The 24,128-nt window shown below is 51.0% G+C and overlaps 1 protein-coding gene across 1 annotated transcript; it reads left to right on the top strand.

Annotated features, from left to right (window-relative positions):
• Nucleotides 1-17,520: 17,520 nt before the first annotated feature.
• Nucleotides 17,521-20,527, top strand: LOC109752875 (phospholipase D alpha 2). Its single transcript, XM_020311786.3, has 3 exons — nucleotides 17,521-17,720; nucleotides 17,848-19,786; nucleotides 19,877-20,527. Exons 1-3 carry the CDS (start codon nucleotides 17,613-17,615, stop codon nucleotides 20,311-20,313), a joined length of 2,484 nt encoding a protein of 827 aa, XP_020167375.1. The 5' UTR covers nucleotides 17,521-17,612; the 3' UTR covers nucleotides 20,314-20,527.
• Nucleotides 20,528-24,128: the final 3,601 nt, after the last annotated feature.

Genomic DNA, 24,128 nt, shown 5'->3' on the forward strand with positions numbered 1-24,128 from the left:
GTTAAACCCTAGCACCAAATGAATTCAACTAGGGTCAAATTCAAATGTTTTCAATGAACCCAAAATGCCCTTTGGAAATGTTCATGATTTTTGATAAAGGTGAAAACCCCTGCCAGAAATGATGAGCATATTTATTGGCCATTTATGGATTTTTGAGCTAAATCATATTGTATTTGAATTGGAGCATTTAATGCCTATAAATAATTTAAATGCTTCAATACTTCTGAAAACAATTGGGGCTGTTGGAAATAATTCAAATAGTGCCCACAATTTTTATCAGGATTTTACAAAATGAGTTAGTAATTTTACTAATTCAAAACAGATCAAAACATAATAGCAAAAATAGGAAAACAGAAACAGAAAATAAAAGATTGAGAAAGGAGTCTTACCTGCCACTTACCTGGCCTGCACTGTGTTGGCCCAACACTGTTGGCCCAGCCCATCTCTCTCCCTTGTCTTCTTCCAGCTCACGCCAGAAGGACTGGAGCGCGCGTGGCCGACGCCCGCCGGCACGCGCACGGCCACCTCCTGCTTGCCGCTTTGCCCTGGCCCTCCCTGCTGAAGCCACGCCACCCCCTCGACCCTCTCTGGCTCTCCCAGCGCCTCCTCTCTCCTCTGGCTCCTCTCCACCTCGCGCCCGAGCGCACCGTAGTGCGCCGCCGAGCACCACCGCAGCCACTGCCGCCCCCTCGACCTCTCGAGCTTACCAAGAGCTCCGCCGCTTCATCCTCGACCTCCACACCGAGCCGCGCGACGCCGGATGCCCCACAACACCGCCTTTGCCCTCGTCTTCAACCTCGGGCACAGGAGATCGCCGCTGGGATTCCGACGCCGTCAAGCCTTCCCCGAGCACGCTGAGATCACCGTCGACCCCGCCGTGAGCTCCTCTACCGAACCCCTCTCTCCCCGCCGTCGATTTCCTGCTCTAGCCCCGCCAACCATCAGAACCGACAGCTCCTTGCCGCCGGCCATGTCACCACCGCGGCTACGGCCCTGCAAGCACGCGTTCAAGCTTACCACTGAACTCACTGCACCCCCACGGGTCTAACGCGCCCACCCGCGGCTCCTGCCATGCCCTGCACCGTCCAATCGTTCGACGCCCGAATGCCGGCCGCCACGCTTGCCATCGCCGTCGTCGTTCTGGGCTATCTCCGGCGAAGCTGAGTGCACCACTCGACGCGCGGGATCGCCAGCGTCACGTGGGTGGTCTCCGCCGGCCATTTGGTTGCCGGAGCAAGAAACCCGAAGCCCTCCACCGTCTCTGGCCTCGCCGGCGACGAGCCGCGGGTCAACTCCGGTGAGTTTGACCCGGGTTGACCACAGTTTGACCGCCTGAGGCACTGACGTGTGGGGGCCACCTCGCTAACTAATCTGGCTTAGTGCTAACTAACTCGGTTAGTTAGGTGAGTCACTGACCAGTGGGCTCCACTGGTCAGGGTTGACCTGCACCAGCCGCTGTTGACTTGCTGACATCACACTGACGTCAGGCTGACGCAGAAAATCATTTTCTCGATTAAAAACAATTCAGAAATTCCAGAAAATGCCCTAAACTTCTAAAATTCATAGAAATTCAATCGTAGCTCCAAATGAGATAAATTATATATGAAAAATTATCAGAAAAATCCAATCTATCCATTTATGCTACTTTCATGCATGAAAAACCAACTTATACCTGCTGTATAAGTGAAAACATTCAAATGGCATTTTAAATGCTCAAACTAGAGTTTGCATTTGAACCTTTGGTTCAAATGGACTCCCTTGCACTTGTTGCTAGCTGCATTAGCTCAATTCGCAGCATATTGCCATGTCACATTCATGCATCATATTGTGCATTGCATTGATTGTGTTCTTCCTTGTTTGCCGGTGTTTGCCCCCTCTCGATAGATGTGGTTCCGACGATGAGTTCGATGACACCGATGAAGAACTATACTATCTTCAGAAGTGCCAGGCAAGCAAAACCCCCTTGTTCATTCTAATACAATCCCACTCTCTCGCTCCTGCTCTCTTTTACTGCATTAGGACAACAACGATTCATCTGTTACTTGCTGCGGTAGCTGAACCCCTTTATCCTCTGCATGACCTGTCATTGCCACAGTAAATAGATGAAACCCACTAGCATGAGTAGGAGTTGTCTGAGCCCTGATGTGCCTACTCATTCCTGCTTGTTTGTCATGCCTGCTATTGCTTAGAGTTGCGTCAGGTCTGATTCATCGGGAATGAATTGGAAAGTGGTGAACATGTCCTACTGTGTGAGAGCTAAGTGTGTGAACACGATTTGGTAAAGGTAGCGGTGAGAGGCCATGTAGGAGTACATGGTGGGTTGTCTCATTGAAGCCGTCCTCAGGAACTGAGTTCTGTGTTTGTGATCCATGAACAGTTATTACCACGCATTGGAATGCTTAAGTGCCCCTCTCGACTTATTAATCAACCTGATCTCTGTCCAGGAGTTGCAACTAGTTTCTGGTGTTTGTAGGTAGTGTTATTAGTCTACCAAGTGGCACCCGGTACAGGTGGGCTTGGGACAGACTAGGCACACGTGGCCTGGTGTACCGAGTGGCACCCGGATGGTGGGCTCGGGAACCCTGCACACATCGTTTGGGGCCGTGAGCGACACCCCGGCCGGATCTCCTTGCGGATGGAACCCGAATAGGCGATAAACCTGGACTAGAGACTTGTGTGGTCAGTTAGGTCGTGGCCGACTCCCTCGCCAGGCTTCTGCTTGAAGGTTGCCGAGGTACACGACGTGTACATGGTGGTAAGTGGCGAGAGCGTGTGTGACGAAGTACACCCCTGCAGGGTTAATATGATCTATTCGAATAGCCGTGTCCGCGGTAAAGGACTTCTGGGTTGCCTATAACAGTTCATAGACAAGTGAAAGTGGATACTCTAAACTGCGCAAGATAAGCGTGAGTGCTATGGATGGCGTTCTCGTAGGGAGACGGGAGCGGATCCATAGTGGTGTATTGATATGGTGAATATGTGGACTCGTGTGCGCCACCTCAAAAGAGTTACTTGCAATCGTAGTTCAGGATAGCCACCGAGTCAAAGCTGGCTTGCTGCAGTTAAACTCCACCACCCCCTTTGTTGATACCGATGCATATGTAGATAGTTCTGATGTAAGTCTTGCTGGGTACATTTGTACTCACGTTTGCCTATTCTATGTTTTGCAGAGAGATGTCAGTCTTGCTAGTAGTTCCGTGTGGACTTCGACGTTTAGCTTGATACCTCAGCTACGATCTTGTGCCCTCGGCAGGATCTGGTAGATAGTCAGGCTTCTCAGCCTTTTTCATTTGTAGATGTCTGTACTCAGACATGTTAAGCTTCCGCATGTGCTTTGGTTTGTATGCTCTGAATGTTGGGTCATGAGACCCATGTTTGTAATATCTCGCTCTTCGAAGCCTAATGAATAAATACTCTGAGTCGTAGAGTCTTGTTGTGATGCCATGTTGTATTTGCACATATCGAGCATATTGTGTGTATGATTGAAATGCTTGGTATGTGTGGGATCTGACAATCTAGTTGTCTATCCTTAGCAGCCTCTCTTATGGGGAAATGTAGTCTAGTGCCTCCTTGAGCCATAGTAGTCCGCTACAGCCCGGTTCACCGGAGTCCTACTAGCCCAGCACTACTGCTTTGGGCACTTGACTGGCCGGCATGTGTTTCATATCGTTCCTGTGTCTGTCCCTTCGGGGAAATGTCACGCGGTGACATCCGGAGTCCTGCCTAGCCTGCTACAGCCCGGGTTCCTGGAGTCCTGTTAGCCCAGTGCTACAGCCCGGATTCGCACGCTGCTGACCGACACGTTCGATGTTGATTCATGTATGCCTGTCCCCATACGTTAGTGCCGCTTTGGGTTCACGACTAGCCATGTCGGCCCGGGTTCTCTGTCATATGGATGCTAGCGACATTGTCATATACGTGAGCCAAAAGGCGCAAACGGTCCTGGGCCATGGTAAGGCGACGCCCGTGGGAGTACCGTGCGTGAGGCCGCAAAGTGATATGAGGTGTTACAGGCTAGATCGGTGTGACTTGGAATCGGGGTCCCGACACTCGCGGGGCTGGTCCCCGACGTGGCCGTCCATCGCGGGAGGCATCGCTGGCGGAGGCACGGCCACCGCGCCGCCTCGCCCCCCTCTTCGCCGACCGCCACGGCGACCTCGGCCTCGCCCCTCCCCCTTCCTCTAGTGGCCGACTCCGCCGCCGCGGGCTCCTGAGAAGGGGGAACGCGCTGTCGAGCGGCAACCCTCGCCGCCACCGTCGAAGGCCCAGCATCCCCTCTCGCCATGGTGGGTGGAACAAAGGAGCGAAGGAGGAAGAGGATGGATGCAGAGAGGATGCGGGATGACATCCCCCTCCCCCTCCTTGGGCGGGGTCGGGGCTCGGCCGCCCCATTCATGAAATGCAGCCATCGGAGGCGCGAGGAATCGGAACCAACCCGCTGCCCCAATCAGCGATGGCCCGGTTTCCCGCCCACCGCCTGCCACCTGCATGAAGGACGTGTGGCGAGTGAGCAGAATCGAGGGGACAGGTGAGGCGACCGTTCCCCACCCTGTGATCGTGGGGCGTGGGCGCCTTGAAGACTGCGACCCGAGTCCACTCAGTAAATGAGCCGCGCCTCCACGCCTCCCTCTTTTTATGGGGAAGGCGTGAGCCGCCTCTTTACTGCGACGTGACGCATGCGTGCGGGAACCGCCCCACGCATGACCCCATGTCACGCACAACCCTCCACGTCGCGCGCTCAATGCGGGTCATGGGGAAGCGCAGCAGACGAAGAGTTACTGCGGTAAAAATCCGCCCCGCCTGCCCGCGCACCGTTCTGGGCCTGGCCCAACAACGTGTCGCGCTTATGTGTGGCCCAGGCCCGGGGGCTCCTGTCGGTGTACAAAAGTAGGGGCTCTCCTTTTGACCCCTTTAGTTGTGCACGGGCAGTCAGAGCCACGTGCCGCGGCCGCACGTAGCAGGGCAAAGGAGGGGAGCCAGAGAGAAGCTGAAGCACAAGACAACCGAGGCAACGCCAAGACCAGAAACACCAAAGAGCAAAAGGGCGAGGTGGACTCCCCCGGCAAGGCCCTTGCCGGGGGCAGCCTCCACGGCCCCGGGAAGAGCCTTGCCGGGGCAACTTTCCCAATACCAGCAGAGCGAGCCACCCTCGAGCCCAAGAATTCCAAACGCCGCCAACGACTACGTTGGAACCAAAGCTCGGGAGGCACTTCTGTGGTGGCATGCGGATCTTTGTCAAGATCATAAACATGTAGGATCAGGTAAGGACCAGAAGACGGCGACCCTCGGCGGGATCCTAGCCGAGGAGAGCCATAAGACCCCCGACAAGCGCCTTGCCGGGGACGACTGCGACGCCACGGAAAGACCCTTGCCGGGCCCCCGGCAAGGCCCTTGCCGAGGACATCAGCCGGGCCACAGCCAGGCCCGCGTCGACCAAGACTCCACCGCCGTTCGCATGCAGCTGCCAGCCCGACCAGCTGGGCAGGCACCTGCGTGGCAACATACGGCTCCCAGGCCAACTCAGCAAGCACCTGCGTGGTGGCATGCAGATCTTCGTGAAGGCCCTACCACCGCGCCACCTCAGCTGCCTGCCTGCCTACATGGCGACACATGCATCGCTGGCCTGGGCGCGTGTCGAAGCGAGGCGAGGTGGCGACGGACGGGACGGGCCTCGTTCCCGTCCCCGATAAGCTAGCAACACTGTAGACCTTTCCACCTCCTGTGTGCCACTGTGGCAGCCCCTTTCGACTATAAAAGGAGGCCCATGGCATACTGGAGAGGGATTCGGCTCTTTTGGGCAAGTTACACCCCGTAGCTAGCTCAAGAACACAAGAACACTCAATACATCCAGCAAAGCAGGACTAGGGTATTACGCATCTTCGCGGCCCGAACCTGGATAAACGATCCATGTGCTTCCTGTTAGACCTGCTCTTCTCACAACCCCACGCCCCGCCAACCGTAGTAGGGATTCTTGTGATCCCATAGGTGTCGTTTCCCACCGACATTCCCTCTTCATGTAAACCTTGTAAAATAAGAGAGAAAAGGCATAAGTATTGTGACATAATGTGTAATAACAGCCCATAATGCAATAAATATTGATATAAAAGCATGATGCAAAATGGACGTATCAGCGGTGTCGACGGTGGCCTCGAAGACGAGGTGCTCCTCCAAGATCTGGCGGTCGACACGCATGTCAGCCATAGCGACCTCGTTCGTGCGTGTGTCCGCATGCTACTCAGCTCCACGTTATACTACATGTAAAATTGCTGTGGGCGGCGCTTAATTGGAGGAGGGGGCAGTGATTTCGGTGGAAGGTGTCGCTCCGTCAGTCAGGGCATGTGGGACGGGAAAGGAGGAGGATGGTGTGGGTGGGGTGTGGATTACCTGACCATATCTACGAGGCCGTGCAGCAAGAAGAAGGGTTGCCGACGAGGAGGTCGCGCAGCAAGAAGAAAGGTCGCCGGCGAGGAGGCGGCGCTGCAAGAAGAAGGGTCGCCGGCGAGGAGGCGGCGCTGCAAGAAGAAGGGTGGCCGGCGAGGAGGTGGCACTGCAAGAAGAAGGGTTGCCGGCGAGGAGGCTGAGCTGCCAGTAAGCAGGAGTGAAGGTTTGAACTTGGAAAGCAAGGAGGAACAATGGAAATGTGGCTTTTGGTAGGAGGGAGGGGGCGGGGAGGTAGATATTTCCGCGGTGGCAAAAAAAATTCTCTCGGTGCCGCGAGAAACTGGCACGCAAGTGTGGTTCAAGCGGGGGCGGTGGACTGTAGACGACGAAGCTTCCTGCGTAAGCTAGACAAGACGGTGCGCCAAGATATTTTATATCGCATCCCACAGGATTCTTTCTAGTAAACTGTTTGTGGTATACCTGATTTTTTTCATTATGTTTTGAAAGACAAAATGGTGTTACGGATGGAAAGGATGGTGTTTGAATTGCTAGAACATTTACGTACAGTGAACATGCAACTAGTAAATGAGTGTCGTGTTTAAATCTGGAATTATTCCGGGTTCGTTTGGCATTTTTATGCATTAATTGAGTTTCTGGGCATTTAATCTGCATAATTCAAATTTGAACTACAAGCACATGCTCCAATGCATCAAAGTTTGCTAAAAATCACGTGTGTCTTTGGGTGAATTTATAGGTCCCATGCAAGAAATGGGAATAAAATTCAAACATCTGGGTGTCGTGGCTCGGCCGGAATGATTGAGAAACTTGGTTTTTTAATTCCTGTAAATCCAAAACATGGCTAAAAATCATGAAACTTGGCATGGTGTCATGACATGGCACCAACATGCTGTAATAAACTTTTTTGCCGAATAGGGGCAAGCTTTGGTGTAAGCTTCTTGCAAACCGGCGCTTCCCTCAAAAAGGCTCCTGGTTCGGAGAGGGAACGTGTCACCTCCGTGTGCGAAACGACATACGTACACTGCCTTCTCCCACCTTAATTTTTTTACACATGCAGATTAGACCAAATAGAAGTATCGTGCTAAATTTTGGAATTATTCCGTGTTCGTTTGGCTTTTTTATACATTAGTTGAGTTTCTGGGCATTTAATGTGCATAATTCAAATTTGAACTACAAGCACGTGCTCCAGTGCACCAAAGTTGTTTGAAAAATCACATGTGTGTCCTTGGGTGAATTTCTAGGTCCCATGCAAGAGATGGGAGTGAAATTCAAACATCTGGGTGTCGTGACTCGGCCGGAAAGATTGAGAAACTTAGTTTTTTAATTCCTGTAATTCCAAAACACGCCTAAAAATCATGAAAGTTGGCATGGTCTCATGACATGGCACCAACATGCTGCGGTAATTTTTTTGGCCAAATTGGGACAAGCTTTGGTGTAGGCTCCTTGCAAACCAGAGCTTCCCTTAAGAAGGCTCGTGCTTCCGAGAGGGAACGTGTCACCTCCATGTGCGAAACGACATACGTACACTGCCTTCTCCCGCCTTAATTTTTTTACACATCCAGATTAGACCAAACAGAAGTACCGTGCTACATTTTGGAATTATTACGGATTCGTTTGGCCTTTTTTATACATTAATTGAGTTTCTGGGCATTTAATGTGCATAATTCAAATTTGAACTACAAGCACAGGCTCCAATGCACCAAAGTTGTTTGAAAAATCACATGTGTGTCCTTGGGTGAATTTCTAGATCCCATGCAAGAGATTGAGTGAAATTCAAACATTTGGGCGTCGTGGCTCGGCCGGAAAGATTGAGAAACTTTGTTTTTTAATTCCTGTAATTCCAAAACACACCTGAAAATCATGAAACTTGGCATGGTCTCATGACATGGCACCAACATGCTGCCGTGGTTCTTTTGGCCGAATTGGGCCAAGCTTTCGTGTAGGCTTCTTGCAAACCGGAGCTTCCCTCAAGAAGGCTGGTGGTTCCGAGAGGGATCGTGTCACCTCCGTGTGCGAAACACATATGTACACTGCCTTGTCCCGCCTTAATTTTTTTACACAGCCAGTTAAACCAAATAGAAGTACCGTGCTAAATTTTGGAATTATTCCGGGCTCGTTTCGCCTTTTTTATACATTAATTGAGTTCCTGGGCATTTAATGTGCATAATTCAAATTTGAACTACAAGCACAGGCTCCAGTGCACCAAAGTTGTGTGAAAAATCACATGTGTGTCCTTGGGTGAATTTCTAGGTCCCATGCAAGAGATTGGAGTGAAATTCAAACATCTGGGCGTCGTGGCTCAGCCGGAAAGATTGAGAAACTTGGTTTTTTAATTCTTGTAATTCCAAAACACGCCTGAAAATCATGAAACTTGGCATGCTCTCATGACATGGCACGAACATGCTGCGGTAATTTTTTTGGCCAAATTTGGACAAGCTTCGTTGTAAGCTTCTTGCAAACCGGAGCTTCCCTCAAGAAGGCTCGTGGTTCCGAGGGGGAACGTGCCACCTCCGTGTGCGAAACGACATACGTACACTTCCTTCTCCCGGCTTAATTTTTTTACACAGCCAGATTAGACCAAATAGAAGTACCGTGCTAAATTTTGGAATTATTCCGTGCTCGTTTCGCCTTTTTCATACATTAATTTAGTTTTGCGCATTTAATGCGCATAATTCAAATTCAAACTATAAGCACATGCTCTAGTGCACCAAAGTTGTTTGAAAAATCACATGTGTGTCCTTGGGTGAATTTATAGGTCCCATGCAAGAGATGGGAGTGAAATTCAAACATCTGGGCGTCGTGGCTCGGCCGGAAAGATTGAGAAACTTGGTTTTTATTTCCTGTAATTCCAAAACACGTTTGAAAATCATGAAACTTGGCATGGTCTCATGACATGGCACCAACATGTTGCGGTATTTTTTTTGGCCGAATTGGGACAAGCTTTGGTGTAGACATCTTGCAAACCGGAGATTCCCTCAAGAAGGCTCGTGGTTCCGAGAGGGAACGTATCACCTCCGTGTGCGAAACGACATACGTACACTACCTTCTCCCACCTTAATTTTTTACACAGCCAGATTAGACCAAATAGAAGTACCGTGCTAAATTTTGTAATTATTCCGGGCTCGTTTCGCCTTTTTTATACATTAATTGCGTTTTTGGGCATTTAATGTGCATATTTCAAATTTGAACTACATGCATATGCTCCAGTGCACCAAAGTTGTTTGAAAAATAACATGTGTGTACTTGGGTGAATTTCTAGGTCCCATGCAAGAGGTGGGAGTGAAATTCAAACATCTGGGCGTCGTGGCTCGGCTGGAAAGATGGAGAAACTTGGTTTTTTAATTCCTGTTTCAAAACACGCCTGAAAATCATGAAACTTGGCATGGTCTCATAACATGGCACCAACATGCTGTGGTAATTTTTCTGTCCGATTTGCGAAGGCCCACACATTAACAATCAACAAAGTCATTTTGGAACAAGTGTTGTCACGTTACATATCGGAAACACAAGTATTATTGAAACCGTGGGCGTTCGACTTACAAATTACGTGCGGACACGCGTCCCCTTTTTTTATTGGCTAGGAGGTGCCATGTGGGGTAGCTATTTGAGTACGGGAGGCGTGCGATCAGACCCCTGCGCGTGCTCATCGAGAGGAGAGCCCTTTTAGCGCTACCCACCACACACCTCCCTTCCAACGTCTCCATTAATGGCGCCCGAGCACCTGTTCTACGACGTGGCTATATGTCTCACTGGACTGAGATTTAAGAGAGAAAAATGAAAATCTGAAAAGAAAGTTTTGCACGGATCTTGATGTAAGATCTGACGGACCTATATAGCATCGACTGCGACTTATAGAAAGCATGATGAATATAAGAACGATGACAGTGGATAATAATTGTTTTACATATTTAGAAACATAATTAAAAAAAGCCACATGCGGCAACGCCCGAAATACACAAGGGCAAAAGAAGAAGGAAGACAAAGATCTGGCTCGTTTATCTCTACTTTCTTGATGCGTTGCAGCAGGCCGCGGGAACTAGTCTCCGCGGCGAGCAGCGACGAGCTCTTTCTTGTCCTCAAGATGCTGCTTGAGAGCATCCACGGATTCTCCACTAGACTTCTGCGCTCGATGCGCATCATGGCATTCTCGTCCATATGTTTCTCGATGATGACGTCGGTCCTCTTCAACAAGGCAGTGGTCTGCTCCTGCTGCTCCGCACTTCCGATGATCTTAGCCCTCAGCAGGTCGCGCTCGGCCCGGAGCTTTGCATTGCTCTCATTTAGTTGCCGGATGACGTCGGTAGACTGTTCAAACGAGGCTTTCAGGTCATCCTGCAACCTCTCCCACCTGGAGATCTGATCCATCTGCCTAAGGACGAGGGCACGCATGCGCCTGTAAGAGTCCTCGTCTGCCCGCGAGGCATTTTCCCAGGCCGGCGCGGCGCGGGAGGACATCTCTGCTGCATTAGCGCCGCGGCGGGACATCTCTTCTGCTTCCGCGGCCCGGCCGGACCAGTCTGCTGCATCGACGGCGCGGCGAGTCCTCCGTGCTACTTCGGCAGCGCGACGGGACCTCTACTCTGCTGCTACGGCCGTGCGGCGGGACATGTTGGCTGCTATCGCGGCGAGGCGTGACATCTCTCGTGCTCCCTCTTCCAAGCTCGCCTCTCCCTGGTGGCAAACTCTCGACCCAGAACTCACGCTGGCCATGGCGGACGCAAGGGGACGATGATGAATGACTTGTTTGTTTTTGACTTTTTGTGGATAAGGAGTTGAGGAGGAATGTGCAGTCATCTTGGAGTAGTTGTATTTATAACCGCGAAGTAATACGCTCCTAAGTGGGAAACCGTTTAGGTTTTGATCGGTGTGAACAGGTTTGCAATTTGGAATGTGACGGGACGCAGCCTCCCTATTCTTCTAAAAAAATTGTGACGGGACGCATGCTCAAAATTTACCGACGGTTATAAGTGTGGCACTATTCCCGGAAGGCATAACATGGGCACGTACGCCTTCTCGGTCGCATACGTGGCATTTGCACCGTAGGGTGCACCGCAATAGGCAATGTCAGCACCATCGCGCACGGTTCTTTTAATTAGAATGTGTGTGTCCATCTAGCGCACACACGTTGATCTATCTAACTGTTTCAGTTTATTGTGGCTAATCGCAAACAGTTCATCCATGTTAAGTGTATGCCATCAATCGCAGACACTTTGATCTGGCTGACCCGTTTCTGTGCTGTTGCCTAATCACAAACAGTTAATCCTTCTGAAGTGTATGCTCTCAATCACACACACTTTGATCTAGCTGACCGTTTCTTTTGTGTTGCCTAATCACAAACAGTTCATCCGAGTCAACCGTATGTTGTGTATCGCACACGCCTTCATCTGGCTGCCCGTTTCTTTTGTTCCTCCTCTTCGCAAACAGTTAATTGAACTGAACCGTATGCCCTTCATCGCACACGCAATGAAAACCTGAACCGTGTTTGATGCATCCATCATCGCAAACATTTTATACATTTCTGACAGTTTTCATACATCACCATTTGCAATTATTGCATCGCACATAGTTTCTCGAAGGGTCTCTGATCGTAGTGTCGCGTTAGTAGCATCCTGCAGTAGTGGTACTATGCCGACGACAAAGTCGTCGGCATAGCTCTTACCTATGCCAACGGTAGTTGACGGTGTCATGGGCTAGGGGGTACCAACCTAGCCTGTCCGCACACTTCGGGCTGGGCCAAGGGGCCCTCATTCTTTATGAGATGGACTCCGAGGCCGTACACTGGGGAGGAGATCAAGACTGCATCTACCGAAGACTTGCCGTACACTCTAAGACCTCTTCCACCACCTCCACGCCAGGATACCAACTCTGTAACCATAGATACCCTACTCGGCGTGTATATAAGCCGAGGGGTTTCGCTTGTAGAGGGGACATCAACGCAATCTCATCCTCCTAGCCCTAGAGTTTGACCACATCTATAGATCTCAAGGTAGATCAACTCTATACTTGTAACATCTTCATCAATATAAACAAGAGCATGACGTAGGGTTTTACCTCTATTAAGAGGGACCAAACCTGGGTAAACATCGTCTCCCCTATTCTAGTTACAAAAATCCATAGCTTGGAACCCCATACCTGGAGGTCTGCCAGTTTTTACACTGACACTGGTGCTTCATTGAAAGTTCCGCTATGAGATCGATAGAAGGATCGATGGCTCATCTGCCGATCAACCGCGACAACGGCTGCGTAAACATTTACGTCCCAGGCCAACTTTTTGTGTTTGGCAGCATGACCTTCTGCGCCGACTCTGCTAGCCATCTGGCCTCCATGGAAAACTACGCCCCAAGTCGTATCATGACCTTTGGAGGCCTGGAGTACACCACGGATGCCCGCGGCAAGCTAATCTTGACAAGCTGGACCCCCATCCAGGCGGCGGAGACTCCCGACGACGGGCTAATCTTGACAAGCTGGACCCCATCCATGCGGTGGAGACTCCCAATGACGGAACCCCAGCTTCGGGACCGAACGCCGTTCATAACACCGGGCCGGGGTCTCTGGCGTTGCCGGAAGTCCCCGACATTACGACCCCGAGTGATCTCTCCTCGGCTCCTGCCTCAGATGGGAATCCTGCCCCTATCTCTGAAACTATGTCAAATTCAGAACCAACCCCAGCACTGGACCTAGAGTCGCCCGTGGGTCTTCTCTGCACTGAAATAATACCGAGCTATACGTTTGCTGTACTTCGAGTCAGCCCCGCCTATAGCCCGGTCGTAAGAACCGAAGAGACGTCTCGCCTAAACAAGATGCTTGACCGCATCCAGAGCATGACAATTTCATTGGGCTTAAAGCCGATGACCGGGAAATTTATACCCCACCCACCACTCACCTAGTTGCCACCATCGATGATTTAACCGATGTACTAGACTATGATGAGGCCACCGACATGGATGAAAATGTCAAAGGCCTCCTGGGAAACACCTGGTCTTTGAGAAACACCGGCAAATGGACCGCAACATCCACCTGCGATGTCTATATGGGCGACTCCCCAAAACCCCTTCCAAGACGCCAGTGGAGACGCAGAAGGGGTACCAACGCGGAACCCAGTGGGAACAACGGCACCACCGATACGGCGGCCAACGATGTAGAGCATCCTGAGGAGGACGTTCAAGCCTCCCCAGATCACCACGTCGACCCCGAGGGAATCCCCACGCACTCGGATCCCGACAACCTCTTTGAAGGGGCCGATGATAACTACATGCTGGAATCCGAGGAGGACGTGAGCCTCGGAACCGAACACTTTATAGTTCCCGAAAACCTCCTCGGTCCATCTATGGATCACGAGGACGTGCACCTGTCGACTTCCGACAGGATACTACCTAGTTCCAAGGTCCAGCACACCTGATCTGTTTCACAGACATGGTAATGGAACATCAATTCCTAGAAAACTTTTAAGACCATCAATATAGAATCGTACGATGGCACTACGAACCCAGCCGTATGGATCGAAGATTTTCTTCTCCATATTCACATGGCTAACACAGATGGCCTCCACGCCATCAAATATTTGCCGCTCAAACTAAAAGGGTCGGTAAGGCATTGGCTTAATAGCCTTCCTCTGCACTCCATCGGCAGCTGGGAGGCCCTTGAAGACGCCTTTCGGGCGTGCTTTCAAGGAACGTATGTCTGAGCCCCGGACGCTGATGATCTCGGCCGCGTTACCCAACAGCCCAGCGAGTCAGCCCAGAAATTTTGGAATTAGCTTCCTCACTGAAAAGAATCAGATCATAGACTGCTTGGATGTCGAGGCCATCGCGGCCTTTAAAAATAATATTCAAGATGAATGGCTAGCACATCATCTCAGTCAGGATAAACCGAGGACCATCGCAGCCCTCACCTCAGTAGTGAACTCCTTTTACGTGGGAGAACATAGCTGGCTAGCTCGTAGCTCTCATAACGGTGAAGTAGGTACCTCGGAGACTTGCGATGCCAACGACAAGCCCACGCGCAACAAAAATAAAAGCAGGCACAGAAATGGCAGAAGCGACACAGAGGACGCCGCAATCAGGACACAGAGGACGCCACAATCAGTGCAGGGTTCACCGGACCTAAAGCCGGACCGAAGCGAAAACCCTTTAAAGGGAACAAGGATGGTCCAACCCAGCTCGACAAAATCATTGACAGGCCTTGCCGAATTCATGGCACCACGGACAAGATAGCGACGAAGGGTCAGAATAAAATCCAAAACTACAGTGAAGACGAGGATGAACCTCGGCAGCCCAGCAATTAGGGCCAAAAGAAGTTTCCTAACGAGGTGAAAGAAGTCAATATGATTTACGTCACCCACACCCCTAAAAGAAAGCAGACGCGCATACTTCGAGAGATTTATGCGTTGGAGCCAGTGGCCCCAAAGTTTAACCCATGGTATGCTTACCCGATAACATTCGATAAACATGACCACCCGACCAGCATCAGGCACGGCGGGACTGCAGCCCTCGTCCTGGACCCATTTGTTGATGACTTCCATCTGACACGCGTCCTTATGGATGGAGGAAGCAGCCTCAGCCTAATCTACGAGCACATGGTTAGGAAGATGGGCATCGACTCATCTCGGATCAATCCGAACAACACAATCTTTAAAGGTGTCATCCCAGGTGTTGAGGCCCGCTAGAAATGTAAGTCTTTTTAGATATTTCAATATGGACTACATACTAAGAGTCCATATTAAAATCTCTAAAAAGACTTATATTTAGGAACGAAGGGAGTACACGACTGCTTACCGTGCCGCCATACATGGTGACTTGCAGGGCTCTAGCAGAGAAGCTACCAGGCTAGTCTCTGATTTCAGCCAAGCTTGGGTTTCCGGGGCCCTCTGGACCTCCTGAAGCTCTCTGGCCACCTCAGCAAACCGACATGCTCTTTGCTCTGTGTGCGTGGCGGTCCGAGGGACGGAGGCAGCAGCGATGCACTTGTTTTGCAGATCGGTTTCTGCCTCCAACCTCCCTAGCTCAAATAAGATGACCCTTGCAGACATATAAATTGTTGGATACGGCTGACACAACACAAATAAGATGACCCTTGCAGACATATAAATTGTTGGATACGGATGAAACAACAAACAAACAAACGAACAAACAAACGAACAAACAAACAAAACAGCAGATTGGTATATAAGCCCAATGTAATACTTAGCTTACCATATCTAAGCCGGACTGCCAAGGGGAAAGCACTCGGTGTATACTGAATAAGCCGTGCCGCCCAGTTAAAGCACTTGGCTTACATAACCGTAAGCCATATAGCCTAGAAAATACACACGGCGTATAAAAACCAAAGGATCAGATGGTATCTGCCGTTGTATATATACTCCGGGTGTGCCAGCTGCATACTCGGTTACGATGGTCACGTGGCAACAAATGCGGCCCAGCTTGCCGGAGAAAGCCGGGAGAACACACTCGGCTTACAGGATAAGCCGTACATGCCCAGGGGCACACGGCGTTCTTCAAGTACATGGCTTACGTGTAAGCCGTTCACCGAAGCTGACATACGGCTTACAGGGACGTCCCGGTTTACTTGTAAACTGTGTGGCCCACTGCGCACACGACTTAGTGTAACACACGGCTTATTGTCACGCCATGTTGTGTCACCGTTAGATGATGCTGGTCGTGATCTCACTTTGTTTACCGGGTGCCACCGTTTTATACTCAGCTTACCTATAAGCCATGTTCCTGATATCCAACACTCAGCTTATAACCCCTAAGCCGAAACATACTAAGCCGTGTACACTAAACTGAGTGTAACATTCGGCGTACACTTCGTCGTGGTTAAAATCATTTGTTTTTCATGTAGTTTGAGCCCTTAGTTTACTCTTGAAGCAAGTTGTCGAATATATGTGCATCTGAAGCAAAAACTAGATCACCAAAGTCTTAGCTAACTAGTTTTGCAGCTCGTAATCACATACGTAGTAAAATTAAGAATGCCCATCACATTAATGGATCAACTATATCGACGACGCCACATGACTTACGTAGACTCGTGTACAAGCTAAATATATTGATTATTAAGGTGAAGATAATAATATTGGACTTCTCATTAATAATATTTCAGTGATGCTTGTTTCCGGTGATTCTCCATGTGTATACAAAAGTAACAGACAAGAAAGCATGTTAAAGACTTTTATATATGTAATACAAAGCAGGATAAGGATGTAGCGTCAAGATGGGGCTTTCCGCGCAGTTTGCTTTAGCACGTGAGATTGAGGCAACTAGCCATGCAAGTGGCACATGATAGATTAACCTATAAACAGTTCTGGCCAACCGGGTGCTAGGTAATTTGAATGGCAACTAGCCATGCAAGTGGCACACGATGGATTAACCTATAAACCACATGGCTAATTGGGCGCTAGGTGATTTGAATAGGATCCACGGCTGCACCTCGATCCTTGTGGACGCTGCTGGTCTAGAGCAAGAGTCGATGAACTTTAGCCTCGACCTCTCAATCTACGCGTGCATGTTGAAGCATCTTTCTCGTAGGACCCGTACCGGCTATAAGGGCATCTCTAACAGGTTGTTTGTTAGTCTTGTTGGTTATCTACATATAACAACTTTGTTCTTCTCCACATTTATTACATGCCACATCATCACTATGTTTTAAGTGGCAAATTTACCAACACCTATCTTACATCTGTTGAAGATGCCCTAAGTTCACTGCCAATTTTTCATTTGAATAGGCACTGCCTTGAATCGATTGAGGCAACTAGCCATGTGGCACATGATGAATTAACCTATAAATCACTACTTGGCCAATTGGTACAATTTGAATAGGAACCACAGCTAAACCTCCTTGTGGATGCTGCTCATCTTTAACGAGACCTACCACGACTAGCCCTTGGCGGTTTAGTTTTATAGAAGAAACAACTGAGGACGCCGCGCCAAGTCCAAGACTCAAAAGCTGCTGCTCCGCTAGCCACCCGAGCGACGCTCGGTTCCTCGACGCTGCTTATCTAAAGTACCTCCTAGTCCTCTAGTTGATTAATTTAGCCTCAGGCTCTCAATCTACACGTGCTGAAGCATCTTCTGGCCGGCTATAAATGCACTGCCTAGCAACACCCTTTGTGCCACCATCCTAGCTAGTGAAGCAGCAGCTTGCCCAGCAGTCACCACCACATCCTCCACTATTTCCCTTAGCGTGCGTACTGGGATCCAAGGACGTAGTTGCTAGCAATGGCGCATCTGCGGCTCCACGGCACCATCGATGCTACCATCGTGGGGGCTGACAACCTCCATGATCGCTCGCGCCACACCGGCAAGGTCCCCGGTTTCCTCGGCAATGTATGTCTTCTTAATCTTATCAGTTTATATCATGGTTTGAAATAGCGTGCTATCTATTTTATAGTGGCGCTATACCGCTTAGAGGGGCATCATGTTAAGCCGTTTAGCAACTAATTCTCGTACGTAGATTGTGCAAGGTGTCCAGGAGACGACGGGTTTGGGCAAGGGCCTGCCGCGGATGTACGCGGCCATCTTCCTCGGCAGTGCATGCGTCGCCCGGACGCGTACCATCGCCGTCCCTGCCGCCGGAAGCGCGCGGTGGAACGAGCCGCTCCGCGCCTACTGCGCCCACCACGCGGCCGACGTCGTCATCTCCGTCATGATCGAGCAGCTCGGCCTCGACGGCGACACCGTCCTCGGCCGCGCCTACCTGCCCGCCCGGGAGCTCCTCAGCGACGACACAACCATCGACCGCTGGTTCGACGTCCTTGGCACCAACAGGAAGAAGCTCCCGGATGGGCCCAAGATACACGTGCAGATCAGCTTCCGCGACGTCGCCGACCAAGGCCTGGCGTGGGGCGGCGGCGTTGGCGGCGGCGGCAGCTTCGGGGTGCCCCGCACCTTCTTCTCGCAGAGGCCGGGGTGCAGGGTCACCCTGTACCAGGACGCGCACGCGTCCGAGGAGTTCGAGCCCAAGATCCAGCTCGACGGCGGCGGGCTCTACAAGCCTGGGCACTGCTGGGAGGACCTGTACGACGCCATCAGCAACGCACGGCACCTGGTGTACATCACCGGCTGGTCGGTGTTCCCCCACATCACGCTCCTACGGGAGCGGGACGGCAAGCAGGAAACTCTTGGCGAGCTCCTGAAGCGCAAGGCCGGCGAGGGCGTGCAAGTGCTCATGCTGGTGTGGAACGACGTCTCCTCCATCGATGGCTTGCTCGCCGGCCTCATGGACACCAGGGACGAGCAGACGGCCAACTACTTCCAGGGCAGCCGCGTGCAGTGCGTCCTCTGCCCGAGGAACATGTACGTCAGAGGCCACATCTTCGACGCCAAGACGGACACGTTCGTCTACAGCCACCACCAGAAGGCCATCGTCGTGGACCAGGAGCTGCCGCCTTTGTCGTCGGGCTCGGACGGCCGCCGCCAGATCGTCAGCTTCCTCGGCGGCCTCGACGTGTGCCATGGACGCTACGACACGCAGTCCCACTCCCTGTTCAGGACGCTGGGCGCGGGGCAGCCGCACGGCGACGACTTCAGCCAAGTCAACTTCAGCGACGAGGACGCCACGCTCGGCAAGGGCGGGCCCAGGGAGCCATGGCACGACATCCACGCCAAGGTCGAGGGCCCCGTCGCGTGGGACGTGCTCCACAACTTCGAGCAGCGCTGGAGGAAGAAAGGCGGCGGCGACAAGGAGCAACTGGTCGACCTCGCAGCCCTCGAGGGCAAGGTCGCGCCGGCCTCGTGGGCGGTCACGCTCCCCGGCGACCAGGAGGCGTGGAATGTGCAGCTCTTCCGGTCCATCGACAACATCGACACCGTGGGCTTCCCCGACTCCATGGAGGCCGCCTTCAAGGCCGGTCTCCTCCAGGACAAGCACCGGGTGTACGAGAGGAGCATCCAGGACGCCTACATCCACGCCATACGTGCCGCCAAAAGCTTCATCTACATCGAGAACCAGTACTTCATCGGCAGCTCCTTCCAGTGGAAGTCCCACGACGGCATAGACCCGGGGGACGTCGGGGCGTGCCAGCTGATCCCCAGAGAGCTCTCGCTCAAGATCGTGAGGAAGATCGAGGACGGCGAACGCTTCGCGGTCTACATCGTGGTGCCCATGTGGTCCGAAGGCGCCCCTACGGGCCGATACAGGCAGGCGATGCTGGACAACCAGAGGAGGACGATGGCGTTGATGTACGACGACATCGCCGTTGCGCTGCAGGCCAAGAGGATAGACGCCAACCCAAGTGACTACCTTACCTTCTTCTGCTTAGGGAACCGGGAGGCAAGCAACCCGAAGGGCGGCGAGTACCAGCCTCCGCACCGCCCGCAGGACGGGACGGACTATGCCAGGGCGCAGATGGCACGCCGGTTCATGATCTACGTTCACTCCAAGATGATGATAGGTACTACACTACTTAATTTCTCCCACCCTTTCCATTAATATATGCTTGCATTGCATTGCTTCTTCAGCTTCTCTTCATCGTTTCCTTTAGTTGATGACGAGTACATCATTGTCGGATCTGCCAACCTCAACGAGCGGTCCATGGCGGGGTACAGGGACAGCGAGATCGCTATCGGCGCGTACCAGCCGCACCGCATCACCAGTGGCGCCGAGCTCGCCAAGGGGCACGTCCATGGCTTCCGGATGTCGCTCTGGCACGAGCACCTCGGCAAGACGCACGATGACTTCCTGCGCCCGGAAAGCCTAGAGTGCGTGCAGAGGGTCAACAAGATGGCCGATGAGTACTGGAGCCTCTACGTCGGCGACCAGCTGCCGGAAGACCTCCCAGGCCACCTGCTCACCTACCCCGTCTCGGTAGACAAGGCCGGCAATGTCTCAGCGGTCACGGGATTTGAATTCTTCCCTGACACAGAGGCTCGCGTGCTTGGTGAGCCAACGGGAATAAAAGATTATTTTCTGAGCACATAGCTCCAGGTTTGCCGCTCCTAGCTTGTGTTGATTAATCCTGGCACCTCCGGGGTTTTTTTTTCGCATCGTGTTAGCTATCTTAGTTAGAATTAAACTTATTTGCCTACAAATATTGTCCTTTTTGTTGTTATGTGTCGGCTCATTTTCTCTAAGATGCTTATATAAGTAAGGTGTGTGTGCATTCACATGAGTGAATGCATGTGCATATGTCTGAGCGTCTACGTGTTAAAAAAACTATTGTATCTTCATTAGGATTTACTAGTTTTTTCCTAAACCTATTTTTTATTTTCTGTTAGCTTGTTCTTTTAGCGTGAGCCGTGATTTATGCAAGCCACGTCCTGTACCTCGAGCAGTGCTGCTCACACGTTCTAAGTCTGAGGGACGGTGACTTCGTAAATCTCAAGATGATATGCCGGCTTAGTCACTCAAAGGTGCTCATAAGGGTAGGGCACTAGTAGAAAAGGGTCATTTGTCTCGGTTCGGAAGGCCCATTTGTCCCGGTTGGGGAACCGGGACTAAATGGTCGGTACTAAAGCCCTATACCTTTAGTCCCGGTTCTTACACCTACCGGAACAGATGAGCCTCCACGTGGCCGCTGCGGCGAGCCCAGGCAGGAGGGCCTTTGGTCCCGGTTGGTAGCACCAACCGGGACCAAAAAGCATCCACGCGTCAGCAGCTGGCAGGAGCTGAGTTTTTTTTTAAAGAGGGTGGTTTAGGGGTTTTTGGGGGTTAATTTAGGGTGTTAGCTAGCTAATAGAGAGAAGTGTCCTCTCTTATCTCCGTGCTTGGTCGACACTACGTACTATACGTATAGAGAGGCCCTCGACACGCTAGCTAGTAAGCAAATGAAGGAAACCATTAAGTACAAAAGTTCGTCATGAACATATGCATACCGAGAGAAGTGATATCGACCTCTCCTTCTCCGAGAGATTGGGCGAACAAGAAGTTTTCGTATATCTATCCGACGCTACTGGCTACATATATACAATATTAAGATCTCTTACAATATAATCCCCTAATTATATATGAACTCAGCTGCAACATGGTATTCTCCAGCTTTATTGATGACGTGGTCAAGAAAGAATCCTGCCAATTCCTTTTGAATTGCTTTCATGCGATCTTGTGGTAGGAGTTCATTCCGCATCTGCCACGTCTAATTTGAAGAAAGGGGTTACTACATATATATGAATGAAACTCAACAGAAATGATGGTGTAATAAAATGAAATTGTGAATAGTATTGCTTACGCACATCATATTGTCTTTTAGAGTAGCCCCGCTTATCTTTGCAAGTCGTGTTGTAGATGAACTCGCACACGTAGTATCCAAAGTAATCATTCCCTTGTTCCTGCCACAAGCACTTTACGAGAAATAGAGGTCAATCAAACTGATAATGAAGCATTATAACTGGCATTGATGAAATTAGCTAGAATAAACAGGAGATGCGCGGAACTAGCTAGCTAGTAGTACTTACTTTCGGGTATGTAAATCGCAGCTCCCCCGGCGGTCCTGGAGATTGTGCGGTGAATACTTTCCAAACCCTGCGAGACAAAGAAAATAATTACTTGATATCAGGAAATGAACAAAAAGTTTCCGATATGGTGCGATAATGATCGATTGAACTTACTTCTTGAGAATTTTAGTCATGTCCGCATAGGTCTCGGGATCTTTTCGTCTCGAGTCTAAGACGGTTACTAGTCCCTGCTCAAGCTTAATGTCCAGGAGAATATAGTGGAAGCTGCGCACGCATGCATAACTCATCAATTACATTACTATAACCTCAAGTGATAAGGGAAACCGAATATGCACAGACAGTAACACTCACTTGAAGTTGTAAGGAAAGAGTATTTTATCTTTGTTTTGATTTATTACCAACGATTTGAGCAAGATGGCCTCGGCTTCTTTGGCTTGAAATTTAACCGTAAATTCATCTATGAGATTTGTGTTAATGAACCCAATATCATACATTTCTGCTTTTCTACATTCGACGATCTTCAATCTGCATAATATAGCGAGGATAATTATAAATACATGCAATGAAAGAGCTGAGCTATATATAGAGACTTAATGACAGAAGTAGTACTTACAGACAGTAGCAAGTGATCGTTAATTTATCGAGGGCCTTTTGATTGAAAAACTGGAAGAACTTCTCAAATGGAATAGACAACAGATCAATTCCAACGAGGTCGTGCTCCTCTTTAACTCTCAGCGTCAAAGTATTCGTCCCCCCAGACTCTCTGCAGGTTTCCATGTACCAATCATGGAATCTTCGCATCATCGTTGTTAGAGATCTTTCATCTTTGACGAGAGGGTTCCCGTAATGGTATTTGTGTTCGTCCACCTCCAAGAAATCATAATGTACATCGTCGGGCAGGTAATCTCCAAGATTGGTATTGGGCAAAATCTCTGGATTATTAGCGACGATATCACTAGACACCTTGAGCGGGGGGCATGATTGGTTTGCTTGTTCACCGAGCTGGGCAATTTTTTTCCCAGCTCGTCGTTCTGCTAACCTTCGATCACTGATAGTACTTCCCGACTGCTCCGCTTCGATATATACCTTTTCAGTAATGCGCTCATAGTTGTTTTTCGGCGGAGACGGTGGTGGTTTCTTCAGGGCATCGATAGTGCACTTTGCTTTCACTGGATCTATCTTCTCCTCCGGAGGTGGATGTTTCTTTGCTTTCACCGCTTGAAAGAAGTCCCTCACTTCGGTTTCCACGATCTTCGCGGTTTCCTCCACGGTCCTCTCGTATGGTAACTTCTCTACAGGCTTGAGAGATGGACCGAATCGGTATTGCCTCCCGCCTCTGGCTGTACTGCTAGACGCCGGAGCAGACGGAGCGGCTGCGGCTGTCTTCTTTCCTTGCTTATGAGGCGGAGGAGAAGGACTACGACGCGCCAGAGCAGCCGGAGCGGCAGCGGGTCTCTTCCGCCCTTGCTGACGAGGCGGAGAAGGAGGAGGCTGGCTTCTCGGGCGTGCCGGCGCAGGCGGAGAAGGAGGCGGAGTGCCGCCACGCGCCGGAGAAGGAGGCTGAGTGCCCTGATCACTCGCCGGAGGAGGAGGCGGAGGAGGAGGCGGAGTGCCCTGACTCGCCGGAGGAGGAGGAGCAGGCGGAGGCATCCAGTTCGGAAGGTTGATGAGCTCCTTCCGCCATAGGCATGGAGTCTTCAGAGCAGAACCCAGCCGAGTCTACCCTTCACCGGTAGGGTGGTCAAGCTCGAGGTCCTCAAATCCCTCCGTTATTTCATCCACCGTCACCCTAGCATATCCTTCTGGAATTGGACGGGAGTGAAAAGTTGCGCCAGGTTTAGGAGGTCGAACAGAGCCAACAGCCGCCTTGACTTTGAAGTTCTGCCATTGCGTCATAAGGTGGCAATGTTGAGACTCCGTGATAGTATCCACGGGGTAGCTAGCAGGAGCCGTGAAGACAGGCTCCAAGTGAAGCAGCTCGGTGGAAGCCACGCTGCTTGTCCGCTGAGATGGCGGGGTAGCTTCGGGGGTAGCTTCGGCAGGTCGCTTGCTGTGAACTGTTTCTCATTCCTCTAGCGCTTGTACCCTTGCGTGCAGCTTCTACAGTTGGATTTGCTCCACTTTTCTCCTCCTCTCCTAGCATTTGTAACCACCTACGTCCGGAAACTCAGCCCTCCACGGAATGGAGCCTGGCGTGCCTCGTGTCCGTCCAGGGTGCTCAGGATTCCCGAGTGCCATTGTGAGCTCGCCGTTCTCTTTGTCTAGAACGAACGTCCCTTGCTGCGCTGCGGCGATATAGTCCTGAAGCTTCATGACGGGTATTCGCAGTTGCTCGTTCGTCCA

The sequence above is a fragment of the Aegilops tauschii genome, chromosome 1 (genome assembly GCF_002575655.3).
Source record: "Aegilops tauschii subsp. strangulata cultivar AL8/78 chromosome 1, Aet v6.0, whole genome shotgun sequence".
In the NCBI taxonomy this organism is placed as follows: Eukaryota; Viridiplantae; Streptophyta; class Magnoliopsida; order Poales; family Poaceae; genus Aegilops; species Aegilops tauschii.

Coding starts and splice junctions, on each gene's coding strand:
- LOC109752875 (XM_020311786.3), top strand. CDS start 17,613: ATGGCGCATCTGCGGCTCCACGGCACCATCGATGCTACCATCGTGGGG. Junction 17,721..17,847: donor TCCCCGGTTTCCTCGGCAAT/GTATGTCTTCTT, acceptor TCTCGTACGTAG/ATTGTGCAAGGTGTCCAGGA. Junction 19,787..19,876: donor TCACTCCAAGATGATGATAG/GTACTACACTAC, acceptor CGTTTCCTTTAG/TTGATGACGAGTACATCATT.